We start from the raw sequence: 22,857 nt of genomic DNA, 5'->3' as shown, positions 1-22,857 counted from the left end.
ATTAAGCCAGTGTTCACAAGCTAACCGTAACGACCTTTACCCGTCCTTAGAAATAAAGGACGAGTAAAGGGCATCTGTTTATGTACGTCTGTTTTACACCTACTCATAGCAATTGGGCAACTATTATCAATATATTTTAGAAGAACTAAACATTCTAAATTTTTCTAAAACATTTTTATTATAAGGCTCGTTTTGCTTGTTTAGAGTTAGCTAGACTTGCGTGTAGATTGCTGAAATGGTGCACTCGAGTCTGTTTTTCTGTCATGTACGATCAGCTCTAATTTGTGCAAATGACCAATTTCACAACTTTGGCGCATATAGTGGATTTGCTTGTTGTATTTTTTAGCAGTAGATATTTTAGCTGAAATGGCGAACGCTAAAGTTTAATGTTTTGCTTGCTATACTTGTGCTGGAGGCCACGAATCCTTAACAGTTTCAAAGCTAGCTACTGCCAACGATTGGATTTCTGCCTTCGAATTATTTTTTTTTATATAAAAAATGTATTTAAGGAAAAACAACCTAATCTAAAATAAATGTACAATCTAAACGCTAATAATAGACTTGTCTCAAACACGTAAAATCAGATTTGTATAAGTATTACTGTTTCCTTTTTGTAACCACTTTTTTATTTTTGTTATCACTTTTATAAAAAAGCATAAATTTCTGCTATCTTTTATATATCATTCTTAATTCTTTTTATATTTGTTTATTTTTGTAGCACCTGTTATCATAATGTCATGCACAATGTGTTATGTAGTTAACAATGTGTAGAAAGTTATTAATTTGTTTGGACCTCTTTTGTGAACTCTTTATTAAAGGTTTTAGCGTTTAATTTTAGAAGAGGGAATTTTTTTTTAAAACGAATTGCGAAGCCTGGCAGTTTTAGAAAGCAGTTTTAACTCTTCCTTTTCTTTCTTCTGCTTTTTCTTCAACATAAAAAAGGCGAGATTAGCAACTTTAAAGCAAGTTATATAGGTTTTCTGTGGTTCCTTTTTGATTTTGCACCTTTTGTTGTCCTGTTGTTTCTGACTCCAATGTATCATTGCAGCTAGTTTTCTCCAAACTTTTTACTTCTTTGATCTTAATGCATGCTTTCCTGTCTGCGGCATTTTTTTTCGGTCTTTCATTTCGATTTCTAAAAAAATATCAGGTTTGTATTTGTCTAGAGTCAGCAGGCTTGTGATGGTTTCAAAGGTGCACTTCTCTCCCAAGTACATTCAGTTATTCCTTTTTCTTAGATTAAGGAATGTGGTGGTAAACATTCATTATTTGATGGAGTGACTCAATCCAGTCTTTCTAAGTTTTTTGCGAGTGATTTAATTTCTCATTGTCCGGTTTAGTTATCTCCGCAATGCTGCTGTTTTGTGGATGGCTGATAGTAGTTTTCCTACCTTCACTTTGCATCCTTCTTTCGTCTCATACCAATTGAATAGCAGCTAGAGTGAACCCTCTTGTCTGTCCAAGGTCTTTCAAGATTTTCCTTCCAGCAGAAGTGGTTAGGGCTCATGACATATGTATTAGTAGTTGACTAAAATGACTATTCATGCATTTCCTTTTGCAGAAATAAATGTTAGCCTAGCCAACTTAATGACCATCACTTGCCACCGGCAGAAAGTATCTACTCTGTATTTGTCTATGCTTGCTATGTTTATTGTCTCTACCTACTAAACATCAATTTAGTTAACTGTGTACATGCCAGAACCACCCCAGATGTTTACAAAATAATGTATGATAAATTATTGTGTTGGCTAGAAGTTTGTGAGTGGGCAACTCCTATATTTTCATCGCTATAATCTTCAGTTTTCTCAATAACATATTAATATGAGTAGGGTGATTTGCTTGATACAAAAATGATAGCTTTAGCTCCCTCACAATAAAGTCTATTTACTAACTTCCCAATCATACTATGATATGTTAGATGTAGCGGATAGTTGTTACGTACATAGGTTTGTGTCAGCCAAGTTTTTATTTGACGTTTTATTTCATAGAATATATATTTTTTCAATGTTGTGACTGCCAAATAAAATTTTTAAACTAATGTTTTTACCTAAAACTTTGTCTGCAGTTCTACTAAAATCTTGCCAATGAAGCTCATATATTTAAATATATAACTATACATCCAATTCTGTTAATAGTCAACCACATAAAGCTGTTATCATATATTAGTAATTATCACTAACATGCTAAATAAAGAGATCTCAGCAGGACAAAGATTTAGCAGAATAACACGAATTTAATTAGAACAAAAGAGAGAACTCAACTTTGCTACCATCACATTGTAGGTGTTGTCTTACTACTGTAAAGAGCATATGCATAGAGAATGTTACACATGTTTTCTGCTGCTGTAGCATTCAGTCAGTTTATCTACTTTGAGACCCTAGGATTGATATGCTCTTGTGACAGCCTAAGATAGCTTGAACTGTTCGGTTCTGACTAATACTGCTGATGAGCTAGATGCACCTATTTATTGACACATGTCTAGCTGTCAGATAGTATATCTAACGGCTGCGTTGGGTGAGAAACCTGCATGAGGTATGAATTTTCTGTAATGGCTGTATTGTCATCAATGTCTGGAGTGGTCCTTGTAGGAGAGCAAAAACAAACCGATTAGTCCAATGCGCACAAAAAAGTTCTCAGTCCATAATAAAGTTTGAATTAAAACTATACACTTAGTGTACTGTCACACATTCCCATAGTTTGTGCTTCAGAGAAAACAATGTAATTTGTAGTTTCCTTAATATAATTACATGAACCAAGCCAACATAGTGAACTGTAAGATATTGAAAGGCAGAGGTTGTCACTTCTACCTACATATTATTAGAGTGAGTTTGCGGAGTAAGCTATTTGTTTTGGTTTTGTATACATTTCCATTATACAACATTATCTTTTGCTATTTAACAGTACATACGGCAGATTATTAAGGTGGTTATGTACATGTACTATAATTCTTCTCAACTATCCAATGTGACTGCCAAAAAGTTTGCTAGAACACTTACATGTAGGATGTTATGCAATTACTGTCAGTCAGGGAATCATCCGAGACTGAACGATGTACATTTCCTAGCTAGTAGCCAAAGCTGAATTCGTCACTGTCTCGCGTGTTTGGGCTGATATAGTTCTCTGAGCATTTGAATCTTTTTGCAAGACTAGTTGGTCAAAACCTTATGACCTTGGAGGTTTGCTAGGTACAGGTTCAGCTGTCTAATAGGACTGGTGTATTGGAAAAAAGGTGTCATAAACATGGAGCTGAAAGTCAAGAAAAAGCCTTTGAAGTCTTGTTTAAACTACATGTTAGCAGTTGTTTCAAGTTCATTGAAGGCAGCGGGAACAAATTTTTCCAATGCTGTTGAACAGCTTTCCATTTGTCGTAGGATGGCTCACTCTGCATCCCAAATTCCTTTTTTGGCTCTATGCCAAGTGCTAGAAGGAATTCAATCGAAAAAAGGTGTTGCCGAAAAGAGAAAACTTCTCCAGAAGTTTGTGGATGAATGGAGAAACAAAACATTTGATGTATCAAATCAAGTAAGTTTTCTCATTGTACTTAAGAGAGTCATTTTATGCATTACTAGATGTGTAATCATATAACATTCCACACTTAATACACCTTAATATTTCTGTATCAAGACATTTAGTGTGGATCTCTCAATTGTATTCACAACTGTTTGTTTTTTGCTTGCAGGAGGATAGCTTCTATCCGATGCTACGTTGCATGGTCCCCCAGTTGGAAAAGATAGCATATGGCATAAAACAGGTTGGGCGGAAGCTAGGGCTAGGTTTAGACAGAGTTAATGAGAATTGTTTGTTATTACCATTCAGTAAACACCAGTATTTAACTAGTACACAATATGCGCTGTCATCCATTTTTCCAACAATGCTGCCAAGTTCAGCAAAGCAATCAAACGCCGGTAGATTTGGTTCTTTTGTAGCATTCCTTGGGGCGTCTCTACGTTGATGTGATGGGGCTGGGTAAGAAGAGCGAGGCGGCTACGATTCTTATGAACTACAAGAATCCAACAATGTCTACTTCAATCAACTCGGTACATCAGTACAACCTACTCTCTAGCGCGCAGTTCAATACATAACCCTTATTATCTTTGAACCCTTATCACCGGCACCTCCATACCCAGTACTTGTACCTATCATAGTATATTCTATTTACTTGCCTTCAGAATCTTGGTGACTTCGCTGAATGTGCCTATGGTGTGCTCAAGGACAGGTGCTCCGTAAAGTCTACCCTCTCAGTCATGCAAGTGATAGAGAAGTTAAACGACATTGCCAATGGCTATACAGGGAAAGACAAGTTGCTGGTCAAGTCTACGCTCGAGTATCTCATTAAGAACCTGACTGGACTAGAGAACAAGTGGTTCATAAGGATGCTTGTGAAGGACATGAAACTTGGTGAGTTAAACCACTTGTTCTCTAGTCCTGACTGAACTAGAGAACAAGTGGTTCATAAGGATGCTTGTGAAGGACATGAAACATGGTGAATTAAACCACTTGTTCTCTAGTCCTGACTGGACTAGAGAACAGGTGGTTCATAAGGATGCTTGTGAAGGACATGAAACTTGGTAAGTTAAACCACTTGTTCTCTAATCCTGACTGGACTAGAGAACAAGTGGTTCATAAGGATGCTTGTGAAGGACATGAAACTTGGTGAGTTTAAAATAGTTGCTTGTGGATCACCGGATCAGATGGATGGCTTAAGATGCATAAGCTCCCAGATTGGTTTATTCGTCAGAACATCACTTGCTCGCTGTGCTACTGAGGTAGTGAGAGGTACTTGTGCAGTGTACTACTAAGGTAGTGAAAGGTATTTATTCAGTGTATTACTGTGGTAGTGAGAGGTACTTGTTCAGTGTACTACTGAGGTAGTGAGAGGTACTTGTTCACTGTGCTACTGAGGTAGTGAGAGGTACTTGTGCAGTGCACTACTGAGGTAGTGAAAGGTATTTGTTCAGTGTATTACTGAGGTAGTGAGAAGTACTTGTTCACTGTACTACTGAGGGAGTGAGAGGTACTTGTGCAGTGTACTACTAAGGTAGTGAAAGGTATTTGTTCAGTGTATTACTGTGGTAGTGAGAGGTACTTGTTCAGTGTACTACTGAGGTAGTGAGAGGTACTTGTTCACTGTGCTACTGAGGTAGTGAAATGTATTTGTCTATTGTATTACTGAGGTATTGAGAGGTATTTGTCCAGTGTATTACTGAGGTAGTGAGAGGTACTTGTTCAATGTACTACTGAACTACTGAGACTCACTCAGTGCCTTTCCCAGCTAGTGCAATGCTTGTTTCACTATGCCATTATATTTTTGCTATCCCACATTCATTTTTGCCTTTTGCAAGACCTTGAACACAATAATCCCACGACCAAACACAAGCGAAGCGATTGTTTGGGAGCTTTATGATAAATGCATATGTGCACACAACTTACGAAAATTATTCATCAACACCGTCGCAAACCCTTGTACCGAAATCTCATCAACAAATTTTACCGTTTTTCAATGGAGTCGTTTAAGTATAATAACGATACAAAACACATATAAACTTATTTAAATATGTTACCAAGTTTTTGAAATTTGTAGACAATATCCTAAATCTTACCCATCTGATCGTATAATACATAACTAGACAGATTAATTTGGCCTAAAATCGCTATTAAAACCTGACAAGCTTTTTTTAATCAAAATTAAGACCGGCCAACAAACGCCGATAAAGCCGTGCGACCGAGAGTAGAACCATTAAGTCGTGCGTATTTCACCAGAAAAACGTGCACATTTCACTAGTCTATGGCATTGTCCAATTGCTGAAGGTTTCTATTATCTTTCCGTTTTTAATATCTTGCAAAAATATTTAATTATAAGAATAATTATTCGATTTTATAAAATTATTATAATATTTAATTATAAGAATAATCATTCGAATTTATTTATCCGAAGGTTTCTGTAATAAATGTAGACCGTTTGAGGCGTAGACCGATTTACAGGTACAAAATTGTGATACACAGTTTATCAGCCTATGTTTCTTTTGTCCAATTACCGAAGGTTTCATTAAATTATTTAGAACGTTAGCCAAAATTCTTTACATCTTATGTACAAGCTAGGGCCGAACTACAATGCCCCTTTATGACGAGAACATTTTTTTATTTTGCTCCAGTTTGCAGAAAATTTCCAGACGCGTGAATGCTGATGCTCGCTTTCTGTTACAGATCGCTATCAAAACCATTCTACATTCAACACAACCAACTTTCAAACTGTGTATATTACAAAGCAGCTTGCCATTTTACTTCTAATACTGCAGTTCTCCTATTGCAGGGGAGAGATATAAACATATAATCTTTTCCTTTCATTATTGCAGTTTGTTGTACATAATAACACCCAGTACATTACAGCTACCATTGCAGCTACCATTGCAGTTATCCTATTGCACTGCAGTGCCATTTGACTGCTAGTATTGCATTTCTCAACCAGCATTACCCTTTCTTTTTTCCAATATCACTTTGGTTGTGGGCTGTATGACAGGGAATTTCTACAAAATTATGATAAGACCATTCCAGATTCTAGAAATTCCCCTGTCATACAGCCCACGACCCGTGATATTAAAAACAGGAAAGGGTACTATGGTTGGTTGAGAAATGCGATATTAGCAGTCAAATGGCACTGCAGTGCAATAGGATAACTGCAATGGTAGCTGCAATGGTGGCTGTAATGTACTGGGTGTTATTATGTACAACAAACAGCAATAATGAAAGAAAAAGATTATATGTTTTTATCTCTAGTTTATATACTGTACATGTATATGGTAATAGACCGAGAGTTGTCTATCTCTTTATGCTTAGGGACGAGTAACTGCATCAGGTGGAGCCATTTGGTGTAACTCGTGTGCAGCTGATTTTTGGTTGTTGGCCTCAGTGCAACAGGATCCTTTTTGCTACATGTGCTACAGATGCTTGCAATGTGTTTTGTTGACTATGAGTATGCATAATCACCATCACACTATTATCACCATCACACTATTATCTTGTGTCATTATCTCTAAAACTGTTTTTTGTTGTATTTTGACATTGACAGTCCTCTTCATCTTTAATATAGCGTTTCAGTTTTTATTGCTCAATTTGTTTTCCATCTACACTACATTATTTATTAGAGTGTAGAATCTTACTATTAAAAATTTTTCTTGCAGGTTTGGGGCAAGACAGCATTTTGGCTGCCGTTCACCCGGATGCTCCTGCTCTTTTCAATGTTGATACGAGTTTAGAGAGAGTAAGTGTCTTGTCCGTATCATCTATAGAGAGTAAGTGTCTTGTCTTGTATGTATCATCTATAGAGAGTAAGTGTCTTGTCTTGTATGTATCATCTATAGAGAGTAAGTGTCTTGTCTGTATCATCTATAGAGAGTAAGTGTCATGTCTTGTCTGTATCATCTATAGAGAGTAAGTGTCTTGTCTTGTCCGTATCATCTATAGAGAGTAAGTGTCCTGTCTGAATCATCTATATAGAGTAAGTGTCTTGTCTGTATCATCTATAAAGATTAAGTGTCTTGTCTGTATCATCTATATAGAGTAAGTGTCTTGTCTGTATCATCTATAAAGATTAACTGTCTTGTCTGTATCATCTATAGAGAGTAAGTGTCTTGTCCGTATCATCTATAGAGAGTAAGTGTCATGTCTTGTCTGTATCATCTATAGAGAGTAAGTGTCTTGTCTGTATCATCTATATAGAGTAAGTGTCTTGTCTTGTTTGTATCATCTATAGAGAGTAAGTGTCTTGTCTGTATCATCTATAGAGAGTGAGTGTTTTGTCTGTACCATCTATAGAGAGTGAGTGTCATGTGTCATGTCATGCATCATCTATGTATAATATTAGTATCATGAATGTATCAAGTCTGTATCGTGACTGTATCAAGTCTGTATCGTGACTGTATCAAGTCTTTATCATGACTGTATCAAGTCTGTATCGTGGCTGTATCGAGTCTGTATCAGGACTGTATCAAGTCTGTATCGTGTCTGCATCAGGTTTATGTCATATTTATGCATGTATCATATCAGTAACCTGCTTGTATCATTATTGTAACATGTCTGTATCATGCCAATATACATATAATGTAGTATTTCATTTGTATCATTTCAATTTTATGTCAATATTATGCCAGTATCCTCTCTGTATTATCTCTACCTCATACCTGTATCATAGCTGGATTGTGTCTGTATCATGACACCCCTTAGGTGATAGACTGTTGCTGTTTCTAGAAGCTTCTCTGCATTCTGATCAACAATCTTGTAGGTTTGTCTTAAGCTGCGGGATATAAAGAAGCGTCTTCATGAGGTAGAGGTGAGCCTGTTCGCTCCTCTCAAGCCAATGTTAGGAAAACAAGTTAAGCCTAATGAGGTAATTACTAAACACATTCGTAACTCTTTTCATTATGATCTCTAGTTTCCTTTCACTTCAACGTATTTCCATCTGTCTTGTCTCAACATTTGAACATACATGCTGTGGGTGGCATTTTTAGTTAGAATTTAGTTAGCCCGTGTACCTGATAACAGTGCACGTCATTTGTCATGACTCTACGATATCCGTTTGTAGGTAGAGGCACAGTTGCAGAGTCCCACCTTTTTGATTGAGAGAAAGTTTGATGGAGAGAGAATGCAACTTCACATGGAGAAGGGGGCATACAAGTACTTTTCTAGGAAGTATGTAGTGATAGTGAACTCGTGTACTTGCCGTCTTACATCATATAATTACGTAGGTGTTGTTGGCCTACTAAAGCCTCCCTAAAGCTGAAGATGCCCTCTACTGATGCGATCTACTGCAGCTTATTCTTGCAGTAGTTAAGTTCCAGCAGTTCAGTTCAGTAGTCCAAGCTTAGTCCTTGGTCTCAACTTTTCCTTTGCTTGTGATTGCTTCCCCTTGCTTGTTTTCCCCATCATGCAAAAGCTGTATGGCGTTGGCATACTGGAGTTTTCTTCTCATAACCAAAGACTTTTTAGCCCATTTTCAGAATTTTCTTTTCATAGTTCTAGTTAGCTACAGAACATTGAGCTGATGAATATCTGTATCCGTGTTTAGTATACATGAAAACAATCACATGCGTTGGCCATTGCAGCGGTCATGAGTACACAAATACATATGGAGCCACACAGTTTGAAGGAAATCTCACTCCTAGAATTCATAAGAGATTGAAGGGGGTCACAAGCTGCATACTGGATGGAGAGATGTGTGGCTATGACGAGGAGTTGCAGGTGCTTGGTGAGTTAATAATATACCGGATGGATAGATGTGTTGGTATGATGAGGAGTTGCGGATGCTTGGTGAGTTTATAAACTGAATGAATAGATGTGTGAGTATGACAAGGAATTGCAGGTGCTTGGTGAGTTAATATACTGGATGGACAGTTGTGTGGGTATGATGAGAAGTTGCAGGCGCTTGGTGAGTTAATAATATACCGGATGGATAAATGTGTTGGTATGATGAGTTGCGGGTGCTTGGTGAGTTTATAAACTGAATGAATAGATGTGTGAGTATGACAAGGAGTTGCAGGTGCTTGGTGAGTTAATATACTGGATGGACAGTTGTGTGGGTATGATGAGAAGTTGCAGGCGCTTGGTGAGTTAATAATATACCGGATGGATAAATGTGTTGGTATGATGAGTTGCGGGTGCTTGGTGAGTTTATAAACTGAATGGATAGATGTGTGGGTATGACAAGGAATTGCAGGTGCTTGGTGAGTTAATATACTGGATAAATAGACGTGTTGGTATGATGAGCAGTTGCGGGTGCTTGGTGAGTTAAGCAGAACGCAGACAAGTTAACTCATCTTGGATTCTGTTTTACGTGACAGTTTTTATCAGTTTGCCATTTATCAGCTGTAGCCTGTGATTAGCAATAGAGATTTTCTTAGTCTCATGCTCTCTAATGGACTGAAGCATCTATTGATCAACATTCTCATCTTCAATCGCTACCTCTCAAAAGTTGATTACTAGCTTAGCTTCACTCTTCTCACTGCCAGTCTGTCCTCAGGCACGAAGGCGATGAACTTCGACATCAAATCAGCTTCGTTGTCTCGCTATATTCCTTGCTACGCCGTCTTCGATATTCTCTACTTGAATGGTGATGTGCTTACCAATGTACCACTGAAAGACAGACTTAAAAAACTACCAGAGATAATAGAAGATGAAGAGGGTGTCATATTCGCATCTGGTCATACAACTGCATCTACCAAGTTAGTACACATTTCGTTATTGAACCACCTGCTGAGCACATTTGGGGCTAGCCTTAGTACCTCAACAAACTGATGGGTCTACTTATACCACCCACACACTTTTTGTTTACATAGAAGAGCTAATGTATCGAATGCCATATTCCTCTGCATTTCTATCTATTGAGGACACAAACGTGTATGCAAAAACTTCCCTTAAATATAGAAAGTTTGTATACACGTGAATGTATGAATTTCTGAAGTAATGTGATGAACAAAGCTTTTAACGTTGCCTTCCTCCGGCTGCATCATTGACATTTTTGTTGGTTTCAGATTGGAGTTTCTGTATTTTAATATTGTCTCACTGTTGAGCTTTGAGAATTTGTGACATGTCTCATCTGTCATGAATTTCTAAATACTGTATATGAAGTGACATCATTGCCGTACTCCGTTTACCATAGCCTGCATTCATCGCTCACTAGGGTGACCGCAGCAACAATAATCATCATATCTAAACTATTATCAATCCAAAGAGTTCACCTAATCTATAAATTTTAGTGTTTGTGTGTCTGTCGTTCGTGTGTCCAGTTAGAGCAATAAAGTTGTAGGAACGGAAAATTGTTTCACACTGGATTTGAACTCAAAACCGCCAGTTCCAAAGACATATCCATTACACTAAGCGTCCAACTGGCCATATTATGGAATAATTGTGCACATCATAATTATTACACCTGCCAATCTTTAATGCCGATTGGTTAAAATAGCACCCTTCAACTAGCACGCTTGAAGATCGTGATTGCATGAGAGATCATAACGCAATATTTTTTCCTAATGATGGCTTCCGAGGGATGAACACGGCTCTTATTATAGCAGCGATTTAGACCAGCTCAAGTTACTCAATTCATTGGTAAAGAAACTTAGCCAAATTAAAAGTAAATTTTCAAAAACTTTTTTATTGCCCATGCAACACTGGGCATTCATCTAGTACTTTATATTTGAGAAGAAAATGCAGTTTGTTTTAGGTACGTTGTAGATGGTGATCTTTTAGCCATTATGTATATATATATATACATACATGTTTACAATATATATTCAAGTTGAACTTTTTACTTGGGCAACACTGCATGTCTGCTTGTGCAATGTGTATATCAATATCTTGATTGAGGTTTTCGTTTTGGTATATAAAAACATAAATCTACAACTTTTAAACCTTGGAAATTTTTGTTTTATATACCGTAAAATTTCTATCTGTACGCCACCTCTATTTGTACGCCACTATGAGAGAAGGGTTGAAAAATAGAACGCCACCCTCTATTTGAACGCCACCTCCAATTAACCGCCAATTTGACTATCTTTGATCTTTATGAACCCATAATATCAATTGATCAGTAGAAAAGTGTCCACAAAATCGTATTAATAGTGAATCATTTACATTAATAACAATCAATTCTCTCTTTGTCCAATTCTAAAGCTTTTCGCTTTTTTCGTTAAAACTTTGAAAGCAGCACCATAGAAATAATCAATAACGGTCTCAAGCTAGTAGTAGTTATTTGTTTAACGCAGTCTTTCTACTTCGAAGTAGCCTACATATATAAAAAATGGTTTAAATTTACGATGGTAGATGAACTTTGAAAGAATCACCATAGAAATAATTACTGTCTCAGGCTAATAGTAGTTCCTTGTTTAACGTGGTCTTAGTACTTCGATGTACATATATGAAAAACGGTTTGCAAGTTTTGAACCAAAGGTTATGGTTATCTAGCAGTTGTGCTAAATGCAGCACAAAAATTTTTTGTTTTGCCAAAAACTTGTTTGGACGCTAATATCGACTAGTTTAGCAAAAAGAAGAAGATTTGAGGTCAGAAGACATTGTGGAATGTATTGGACTACAGCTATCCGATCAAACGATGAAAATATCTTTGTTTCAAAACGTAAATTTTTGTTTTTGCATGTAATATAAGTATGTTTGTTTATATCACTTGTTCGTGAATATATATTTGTAGCATTTGGTAAATTATCCTTATATAAATATAAAGTTACAAATTTATTGCATATTATTTGATAGCATCATTGCGGTAATCTGTTCATACAATTGATCGACGCTTGCACCTCTTTCTATTGCACATAAAAAGCTAGTTTTGACTGCAAACTGTAGCAAACATATCAATGGGTGCAATGAGTTTTTATGCAACATTGGTTAATATAAATATAAAATGAAAATATGTCTTCAAATTTAGAATGCATTGAAAATTGAAAGTGCCAACAAATTGCAAAGAAGGACACAGGCTATAGTATCAACGCAGGTCAATTGCAAGCAATAGATATCAACTGGTAGAGATAATTCTTGGTTTCTTAAAGTTTAAGAGATTTTCGATAAGTTGGAGATAAGTTAGCAGATTTATTGCATCCAAAAAGTTTAATATTGCTTCACCGAAAAAAGAGAGCAAAATAAAGGTGACGTTCGCTTCGCCCGTAATATGGCTAAATTTATCTTCCAAAAATTGTGACGAGCCATTTGAAAAACACACCGCTAGTCTTTATTTGACCCCCGCCTCCAAGAGACTGTCACTATAGCAGAAGGGTTGAAAAATCGAGCGTCGTGGTGTTCAATTAGAGGTTTTACGGTATATATTTTAGTAAAGAATCAATCGATACATTACCTGGCAGCAAAACCTGTATTGATGGTTTATTTTGTAGCAAAGAATGTATTGATGCATTAAATAAAGCTATAGATGGATATGAGGAAGGCATAATGGTGAAGCATCCTGAATCTGTTTATAAACCCAACTCCAGGAGTGCTGGGTGGTGGGTTTTACCTACTCATTGATAGGTCATATATCCTAGTTAAAGTATCACAGGCATCTTTTTAAAATTACACTATCATCTCTAGTTATCTACAGGGAGTCTTACTGCAGCTGTTATAACACTATCATATCTAGTTGATTACAGTTAGTCATACTGCAGCTGTTATAACACTAACGTCTCTAGTTAACTACAGGCAGTCATACTGCAGCTGTTATAACACTAACGTCTCTAGTTAACTACAGGCAGTCATGCTTGAACTGTTAAAACATTTGCAGGTATAAAATGAAGCCCGAGTACGTGGATGGGTTGATGGATGAGTTGGACTTGGTTATAATTGGAGGCTATTTTGGTAAAGGCCGCCGGGCCAATATCTTGTCACATTTTCTGTGTGCTGTCATGGATAACAGCACCAAACCTGCGCAGTTTCACTCTGTTACTAAGGTGAGCAAACATTTGGTTTTCTTAGCTTCTTCTTACAATTCGTTAGAAATATTTTATCTTTGAACAAATCGACATAAGCACTGTTGTCTGTAAAACGACATTATCCACATTTGATACATTATTTATTGCTGCCATTTAAATTTCCTGCAATTTTCATACGAGACCTGTTCTTTGTGAAATGAAGTGGCACACGCTAGTTGATTCGCTATCCTTTATAGTTTAGGCACTCATACAGTCATAAGGACATACGTTTACTAGTCTAACACCTCTCTAGTTCAATTTGCTAGCTGTAGTCTATGTCATTGGACTGCAGGTAGGCTCTGGTTACTCATACAAGGAGCTTCTTGATTTCAACTTGAAGCTAAAATCTCACTGGCAGAAGGCACAGCCATCCTCTGTTCTTGTTTCTAAAGAGAAACCAGACATTTGGATTGATCCATTTCAGTCAGCTCTGCTACAGGTTCTCCTTTAATTACAACTTACTCCTATATACCTATACATGTGTATTGCAGGTTGTCCCTGTTCAATTACAACTTGTGCCTATATACCTATACAGGTGTACTACAGTTTGTCCCTCTTTAATTACAACTTGTGCCTATATACCTATACATGTGTACTACAGGTTGTCCCTGTTCAATTACAACTTGTGCCTATATACCTATACAGGTGTACTACAGGTTCTCCCTCTTTAATTACAACTTGTGCCTTTTTTCCCTGATAATATTTTGGGTTTGAACAAAGTTTAAGAACCTTTTATTTAGCGATGAGGTATTGTGACAGCAATTGGGTAGCGTTGTGACAGTTATAGGAGAACCTTGGGACAGCCATGTGATAACTTTAGGATAGCCATAGGACAGCCTCGTACAGGAATGAGATAACATAGAGAAAGTTATGGGACAGCTTCGGAACATCCTTGGGACTTTCATGGAACAAGCATGGTGTAGCCTTTTGTTTGAAACAGCTTGTTTTTGTTTGATTGGTATACCAGTGGTAACCTTTGCTTTGCTGTATCTCGTGTTAATGTGTTAATTAGGTTTGTTATTTGAGTGAATGTGAAGGACAATGTGATGCCCATTGGATTTCAGATAAAGGCTACGGAAGTGGTCGAGAGCTCATCCTTTTACACAGGCTACTCCTTACGATTTCCTCGAGTTGATAAAATCAGAGACGACAAAGATCCAACCGACTGCCTCACACTCAATGACTTCAGTCAGCTAAGAACGGTTAGAGTTGCTGCCAACTCATCTACTGCATGCAGACATGGTATTTTTAGATGCATGTTTCTAAAATTACATACATGTAAGTGTTCGTTTTGTAGAGACGTTCTGGTCAACTTACCGGAGGGCTTGTAACAGATGAGATGCTTGACGAGCCAAAACCAAAAAAACGGAGGCAGCCGGCGGCACGGAGTGTAGCTCCTACAATTGCTCAGCAGTTCAAAGCTGCTGACACAGCTGCTATAACTAAGGTCAATAACTAAGGTCATACCTGCTGTCAGAGTTTTTCATATTGCGCCTTGATCTTTTTGAATTGCGTGAACAAGCAGTAAATCTCATTATTGTCTTTCCATTCTTACTTTGGCAGGAAGTAGATACATTCGATAAGAAAGAATTCTGTGTAGTCCAGGGTACTAAAGTCCAAACAAAACAGCAGTTAGAACAGGAAATTGTGAAAATGGGAGGTTCTATTGTGCAGAATGCTGGTAAGACTTGTCGTTAGACATTCTATGAACAAATCTTATCTTTCACCAGTTTCAATCACACATTGTGCAAGATGCCGGATGATACAGTGGACCTTCGTCAAATGATTTTAATTCGTTCCAGTGTTGGCATCGTAAGGCAAAGATTTCGTATAAAAAACCCATAGTAAATATCTAATGCAAATACCCCTGGCAAAAATCAGCAAAATTTTATATACGTACTGTACATACTAAAAATTAGTAACAAGATAATATGTTAACCTTACTAACTATAGTTACCTACGGTAACCATAAAATATTTAGTGGCTATGATCTGCAATAAAATGAAATGTTACAATGTAATGTGTGCAGTACGTACCATAGGGAGTGTTTAATTTCAAGGCAGACGTATAAAATAAACATTGAATTTAACTTAAATGAATTTAGCTTACCAAACACATACTTAAAGCTATGTTTTAGTATGTATTTTTAACTATTTTACTAAACTTCAACTTTTTCATTGCTAAAATTTTATTACCTATCCGTTTCTGGTTTCATTTTCACAATAACTAATAACGAATGACATCGAACTGAGCCAGATCGAGCATCGTATATCTTTCATTTGTTGTTAGAGGGATTTCAGCGAGTAGCATATCGGCATATTTCTTATTCCGACATAATCAACGTAATCACCGACTGCCAAATTTGAATTTCTAGAGAAATTGTTTATTTCGTATGGCGAAAAATATTTGTATGGAAGGGGCAAAAAATCGGTGTGTTCTACATTGCAGGGCGAAAAAATCGTGTAACGGGGTCATTGTAACCTAAAGGCACACTGAATTTAGCATTGCTAATCATGCAGACAGTCATTCTGTGTTCAGCAATACCTTATACATATCGTGTTGTAATTACCGTAAAACCTCCATTGAACACCTTGATGCTTGATGATAAATTTTTCAACCTTTCCCTTATAGTGGCTTTTTATTAAAGGTGACGTTCAAAAGAGGGTGGCACTGTATTTTTCGACTAGATCGTCTGAATTTTGGGAAGATAAATTTAACCCTTTTACTGGTGAAGTGATGCTAATGCTGCCTATATTTTGCACTCGCCTATGGGCGCAGCGGCCAGGGATTCGGGGTCAGGGACCTTGTAACCGAGTAATTCTTAGTACCAGTTTGTGGACGCTTTGCTACTGATCACTTTTTATTATGGGTTTGTAAAGATCAAAAAATGTCAAAGTGGCGGCAAATAGAGGTGGTGTTCAATTTAAGAGTGGCATTGTATATTTCAACTCTTCTCCTATAGTGGCAGTCCAATAGAGGTGGCTTGCAAATAGAGGTGGCATTCAATTAGAAGTTTTACGGTAATACATTTTGCATTCAATCTGTACTGAAAGTGACAGATTTATGATCATGCTCAATAAAGAACAGCACATTCTGTACATGATGAGAGAATAGGCATTTTGCACTGTCATGCTGAGAGTGACCTTTTGCTTTCTGTCTTCTTGAAAGTGACGCCCTTTATTCATATCACAGATTCAGATTTAGTCAACAATAACCGTTGCTGCCAAAATTTACTGTTTTGTATTTGTGGTTGACAGGGGATAACACCTTCTGCATTGTCACTGATAGAATAACAATAAAGATACGCAACTATATGAAGGCAAACAAGTACAACATAGCGAGGGTGGAGTGGCTGTGCAGGTGTATAGAAAGTCAGACTCTACAGAAATGGTGGGTGGTAAGGTTATTATAGTATAGGTTATTCATCTCTGATCAGCTTTCCTTCTAACCAAATGACAATGCTCACCTATGTTCTCACCAAAGCATAGGTGGAAATTCCTGTTGTATATCAGAATAGACAATATGACTCATCCAAGTGTGTACCAACTTGTATATAGACTTATTCTAGCCTTGCAATAATGCTTTAGCCTGGGTACCTAAATAAAAGTGGTGATTGACAAGATCTATCAATCACCTAATGCAGATAAGTACTTTCATAGTTTACATGCATGCGTATGTTATTATTTTGCTATGCCCCGACATGGCTACGAATGTGATAATAGAATGGGTACCAGATATTTGCTTTGGCATGTGAGCATCCAGAAGGGCATTTAGCTTCTCTTATGCCACGCACAATCGCTTTGCCTATACAAGGAAAATTTTATTATTTTAATTTAATGAAAATATGCTGTATATGAGGAATAATTTAACTTTAAAAGCTAATGTTGATGGAGATGGTGATTTGGTGATCTTTGTCTGTAAGAACTGTTGAGCTGCTTGCCTGTCTTGAAGAGTGGAAGTAATGGAGATGAAATAAATAGCGCCATATAAAAATGCTTGCAGGGAGCCGTGTGATATGATCCATGCCAGTCCCGCCTTGCAGAAGCTCTTTGATCTCGAATATGACAGGTTCGGAGATGAGCACTCTACTAATACTAGTACGGAACAGCTGCGCAAGATATTCACTCTGATGCCACCTCGTAAACCAGTCAGTTACTCTCTATCATGGCTTATAATAAACTATTTCTATATATAAGATGCTGCCATTTGGGTCGCGGTCACAGAAACCATGGTTAAGTCGCAAATCACGAAGTTGAGTTATTCGACTTTAAAGTTGCACTGAATTTATAATTTTGGTAAAGATTTTTGTAACACGTGCTTCTAGACCAATCAAAGAATGATCTTTCTGAATCTGAAGTCAGTTTAGATAATAAATGTCTTAAAACCTCAGAAAAAACCCTTAAAACCGCTGCTATGCTAAACAGGAAGTACTAAAAAATGGCGTCCGAAAAACGTAATCGTTTTTTTTTTGTCGATTTGAAGGATAATTCTGACATTTTGGACACTTATAATGAGTACTTTGGTATTCCAACTGATGCCAAAAGCAGTGTAAGTAAAGGGAATGACCATGATATATTCCTAACCATTCTTATAAGATTTTTACTATATTTAATAATAAGAACAATTATTCGATTTTATAAGATTTGATTATAGGAAAAATTATTCGAATTTGCAAGATCAAAGTATAGAGTGACCCATGATGTGCAATATGTTACAGTTATTATTTTTTAAACATTTCGTTGATCATACTACGGTTGTGCTAAATATCGCGGCACAGCCAAGCCATTTTTAATATCTGCAAAATTAGGTAATACATTTTCTTATAGATATACAGCCATTTCTATGACAACCAGCCAAAATCTGTTTAGATTTTTAAATTCAGCATAATGTTTTTGATATAAAGACAGAAATCTAGATCAATATCACAACCTCTTAATATTGGTTGCTATGACGTTTTGAAGTGTAAACAAAACTGTGCATTGGTTTTCGTTTCTCAGACTTTAACACCAGTTTTCTCGGAACTATGTTTTTGCACTGATGGTAAACATGCATTCAGTTTATTGACCATAAAATCTGCTGTATTTAAGCTAGAATCAAAATTTTTTTTGCAAAATAACTGTGAGAATTTTCTCCTTCTGTTAATGCGGATAACTCTAAATCTTATAATCCCGACTTGACCATGGTTTCTGTGATCATGACACATTTACCCTCAGTATCACCACCTCTACTCAATGTAGTCTGTGTGCATTACAGACAGATCCTTTGGTAGAAAGTGCAGAGATAAGAGAGGTGGAGGAAGAGTTAATAACAAATGAAGACTACGAGAGAGCCCTGTTTAGGGGCTGCAGGTAAAACTACAGCTAATCTTATCGAAAGCCTACTTTTGCATATTTATTATAAATACTCATTCATGCTGAATGCCATTTGAATGCACCTCTACCGCGAAGTTGTCTGAACTGAACTGAACTGAAGGGGTAATAGACGCATGGCTGCCATATGATACAAGTAGGAATGTTAGGCCTGGTCTAGCTCTCCCATCCCACTTGAGCAAGGTGAACCTTGGTGAACCTTGGTAGTGTCTCGCCGGCTGGAGTCACACTCTACTTGTGAAGTTAAAATAAATTTTTAGTTTATAAAACTTTAAAAATATTAATAGGCAATCACTGATTTTTACTAATATAATTTTACCCTATATTGTGTAGTCCTCAAAAACTTTAATTATGTGAACCGTTTCATCTGACAAATTGATGTTTCTGTGCCTGTCTGACATCTAAGGAACGTCTCTCTATTATTAATTATCAGGCTGATGTAATGAATAACAACAAGGTTCATTCAGTTGACCGTTTTGTCATGTAAGAAGTACTACTGTCTACACACTGTAAATGTAAGTTGTGATTCTGAAGAAAGGTTATTGTGAAAATTGAGTTCCGGTGTTGACCTTCACATTCGAAAACTTTGCAACAATGTTACTATTATAGGCCGAGCCTAGATTAGCAATAGCATTAGACAGTCATAAGAACACCCTGTGTGTCCGTGAACACAAATTTTGAAAGGCATAGTCCTCATTGTAATTTGAGCAAGATTTGGGCTTGTTCTGCATGAATTAGGTTTGACTCTGTTGTATTAATCCCATATGTTATACTACTCGTTTTGTGTGGTTGTTATTGATAGTCCGTAAAATTCTCGAAAAATGCTCAAATTAAATATATTAGAAAGTGAGCATAACATACTGTATGTGAATCCTTAGGAAGTGAACATAACATACTGTATGTGAATCCTTAGGAAGTGAACATAACATACTGTATGTGAATCCTTAGGAAGTGAACATAACATACTGTATGTGAATCCTTAAGAAGTGAACATAACATACTGTATGTGTATCCTTAGGAAGTGAACATAACATACTGTATGTGAATCCTTAGGAAGTGAACATAACATACTGTATGTGAATCCTTAGGAAGTGAACATAACATACTGTATGTGAACCCTTAGGAAGTGAACATAACATACTGTATGTGAATCCTTAGGAAGTGAACATAACATACTGTATGTGAATCCTTAGGAAGTGAACATAGCATACTGTATGTGAACCCTTAGAAAGTGAGCATAACATATTGTATGTGAACCCTTAGGAAGTGAACATAACATACTGTATGTGAATCCTTAGGAAGTGAACATAACATACTGTATGTGAATCCTTAAGAAGTGAACATAACATACTGTATGTGAATCCTTAAGAAGTGAACATAACATACTGTATGTGAATCCTTAGGAAGTGAACATAACATACTGTATGTGAATCCTTAGGAAGTGAACATAACATACTGTATGTGAATCCTTAGGAAGTGAACATAACATACTGTATGTGTATTCTTAGGAAGTGAACATAACATACTGTATGTGTATCCTTAGGAAGTGAACATAACATACTGTATGTGAATCCTTAGGAAGTGAACATAACATACTGTATGTGAACCCTTAGGAAGTGAACATAACATACTGTATGTGTATCCTTAGGAAGTGAACATAACATACTGTATGTGTATCCTTAGGAAGTGAACATAACATACTGTATGTGTATCCTTAGGAAGTGAACATAGCATACTGTATGTGAACCCTTAGGAAGAGAACATAGCATACTGTATGTGAATCCTTAGGAACATAATATACTGTATGTGAACCCTTAGGAAGTGAACATAACATACTGTATGTGTATCCTTAGGAAGTGAACATAACATACTGTATGTGTATCCTTAGGAAGTGAACATAACATACTGTATGTGAATCCTTAGGAAGTGAACATAACATACTGTATGTGTATCCTTAGGAAGTGAACATAGCATACTGTATGTGTATCCTTAGGAAGTGAACATAACATACTGTATGTGTATCCTTAGGAAGTGAACATAACATACTGTATGTGAATCCTTAGGAAGTGAACATAACATACTGTATGTGAATCCTTAGGAAGTGAACATAACATACTGTATGTGAATCCTTAGGAAGTGAACATAACATACTGTATGTGAATCCTTAGGAAGTGAACATAGCATACTGTATGTGAATCCTTAGGAAGTGAACATAGCATACTGTATGTGTATCCTTAGGAAGTGAACATAACATACTGTATGTGAATCCTTAGGAAGTGAACATAACATACTGTATGTGAATCCTTAGGAAGTGAACATAACATACTGTATGTGTATCCTTAGGAAGTGAACATAACATACTGTATGTGTATCCTTAGGAAGTGAACATAACATACTGTATGTGAATCCTTAGGAAGTGAACATAACATACTGTATGTGAATCCTTAGGAAGTGAACATAACATACTGTATGTGAATCCTTAGGAAGTGAACATAACATACTGTATGTGAATCCTTAGGAAGTGAACATAACATACTGTATGTGAATCCTTAGGAAGTGAACATAACATACTGTATGTGAATCCTTAAGAAGTGAACATAACATACTGTATGTGAATCCTTAAAAAGTGAACATAACATACTGTATGTGTATCCTTAGGAAATGAACATAACATACTGTATGTGAACCCTTAGGAAGTGAACATAGCATACTGTATGTGAATCCTTAGGAACATAACATACTGTATGTAGAGACCTAGAATTTCTGCTCTTCAGCTCACCACTCACTCTTCCGTGTGCACAAGCTACTTCTTACATATTTGGGGCACTTCGTGATTTTCCTTGTCCACTATTGTTGGATTATTTTAATAGGTTCTATGATGCTGACGAGGGAGAGGAATCCCGAACCACACTGAACTTGATACAGGCCAGATTTTATGGCGGAGTTGTATCACACACACTAGATAAACTAGTGACACATTGCCTGTGTTCTTCTTCGTGAGTATTGAGTACTTCTACTATTCTCAAAATTTTTGAATTTCTTCTGTAATTCACTAGCACCTTTGTTGTCTATCATAAATATTAAGTACCTCTATTGCCCCAGTAGGCATTGGGTATTTCTAGTAGCACCCGTATGAATAATAGAGGTACTTGATACAACACTCAATACCTTTATAATTTTCTGGAAGTACTGAGTACCTCTTATAATTACTCCCTTTAGGCACGGAGTGCTATTCCTTAAGGATATTGAGTATTTCTATTACCCTCTGCACATGCAGTGTACCTTTTTATTCCCTATATGTATCGAGTACTTCTATTATTACTCCCTTTAGGCACGAAGTGCTATTGTTTAAGGGTACTAAGTATTTCTGCACATACGGTGTATCTTTTTATTCTCTGTATCTATCGAGTACTTCTATTATTTTCTGTAGGTATTGAATGCAATTAGACATTACCCTCTGTAAATTCTCATCTTTTGTAAATGCAGAAATGTGAATTGGATGCATGAGTAATGATGGGTTGGCAATTATTCCAGAACCCGGGTATCTAATCTGAAGGAGCTCAACCAAACAAGAGAACAAAAGTTTCACATTGTATCATCTTCATGGGTGGAGGAAAGCATCGAAGCGGGCAAGCTGCTCAAGGAGAGAGCATTTCCTATTTCGTAGCCTTTTACCCTTTACAACTGTTTAAGATTTTAGTACTTGCACTCTTTATTACATTGTTATTATTCTTAGACAGCAATTGTTACTTGATCATGTCTCGAGGCAAGGAAATAGTATGAACACTGATGGAATGTTGGCTGTAGCGCTGTCTCTCAGTTGATGAGCTCATAAAAGTGCACTGCTGCCGACTGATAGGCTGGCAGTATCAGGGTGTTACCGACGGTTACCATGTCTAAAATGTCGGACTTCCTGAGCTCTCGGTCTTGCAAGCTCAATAACACTTCGCCTAAAATAGATTTTATATCCATGACTTTATTTCAGTCCTGTTGGCATCATTTGTAGTGTGCCAACAACATACTCTAGGTCA

At 36.8% G+C, this 22,857-nt stretch overlaps 2 protein-coding genes across 3 annotated transcripts in view; one reads left to right on the top strand and one right to left on the bottom strand.

The window, feature by feature from the left end:
• Window positions 1–63: 63 nt before the first annotated feature.
• Window positions 64–22,633, top strand: LOC137385507 (DNA ligase 4-like). Of its 2 annotated transcripts, none has more exons than XM_068071981.1 (21): window positions 64–82; window positions 3,372–3,522; window positions 3,680–3,751; window positions 3,927–4,037; window positions 4,212–4,398; window positions 7,179–7,258; window positions 8,279–8,383; window positions 8,579–8,685; window positions 9,099–9,241; window positions 10,013–10,214; window positions 12,888–12,995; window positions 13,271–13,436; window positions 13,750–13,896; window positions 14,522–14,659; window positions 14,755–14,904; window positions 15,021–15,138; window positions 16,715–16,847; window positions 17,460–17,604; window positions 18,711–18,805; window positions 21,697–21,822; window positions 22,361–22,633. In XM_068071981.1, coding segments are annotated over exons 1-21 (2,619 nt in total). In that variant the 5' UTR covers window positions 64–80; the 3' UTR covers window positions 22,494–22,633. The 2 variants fall into 2 exon arrangements, with proteins under 2 accessions (XP_067928082.1, XP_067928081.1); XM_068071980.1 differs by having other exon boundaries at window positions 4,170–4,398.
• The window catches only part of LOC137385509 (uncharacterized), a 14,719-nt gene continuing 14,362 nt past the window's right edge, over window positions 22,501–22,857 (bottom strand). The window contains exon 11 of the mRNA XM_068071983.1: window positions 22,501–22,776. Within this exon, the coding sequence (XP_067928084.1) occupies window positions 22,643–22,776 (134 nt within the window). The 3' untranslated portion in view covers window positions 22,501–22,642. The remainder of the gene's footprint in view (window positions 22,777–22,857) is intronic.

The sequence above is a fragment of the Watersipora subatra genome, chromosome 1, assembly GCF_963576615.1.
Source record: "Watersipora subatra chromosome 1, tzWatSuba1.1, whole genome shotgun sequence".
Taxonomy (NCBI): Eukaryota; Metazoa; Bryozoa; class Gymnolaemata; order Cheilostomatida; family Watersiporidae; genus Watersipora; species Watersipora subatra.
This window is presented reverse-complemented; position numbering and strand designations above follow the sequence as displayed.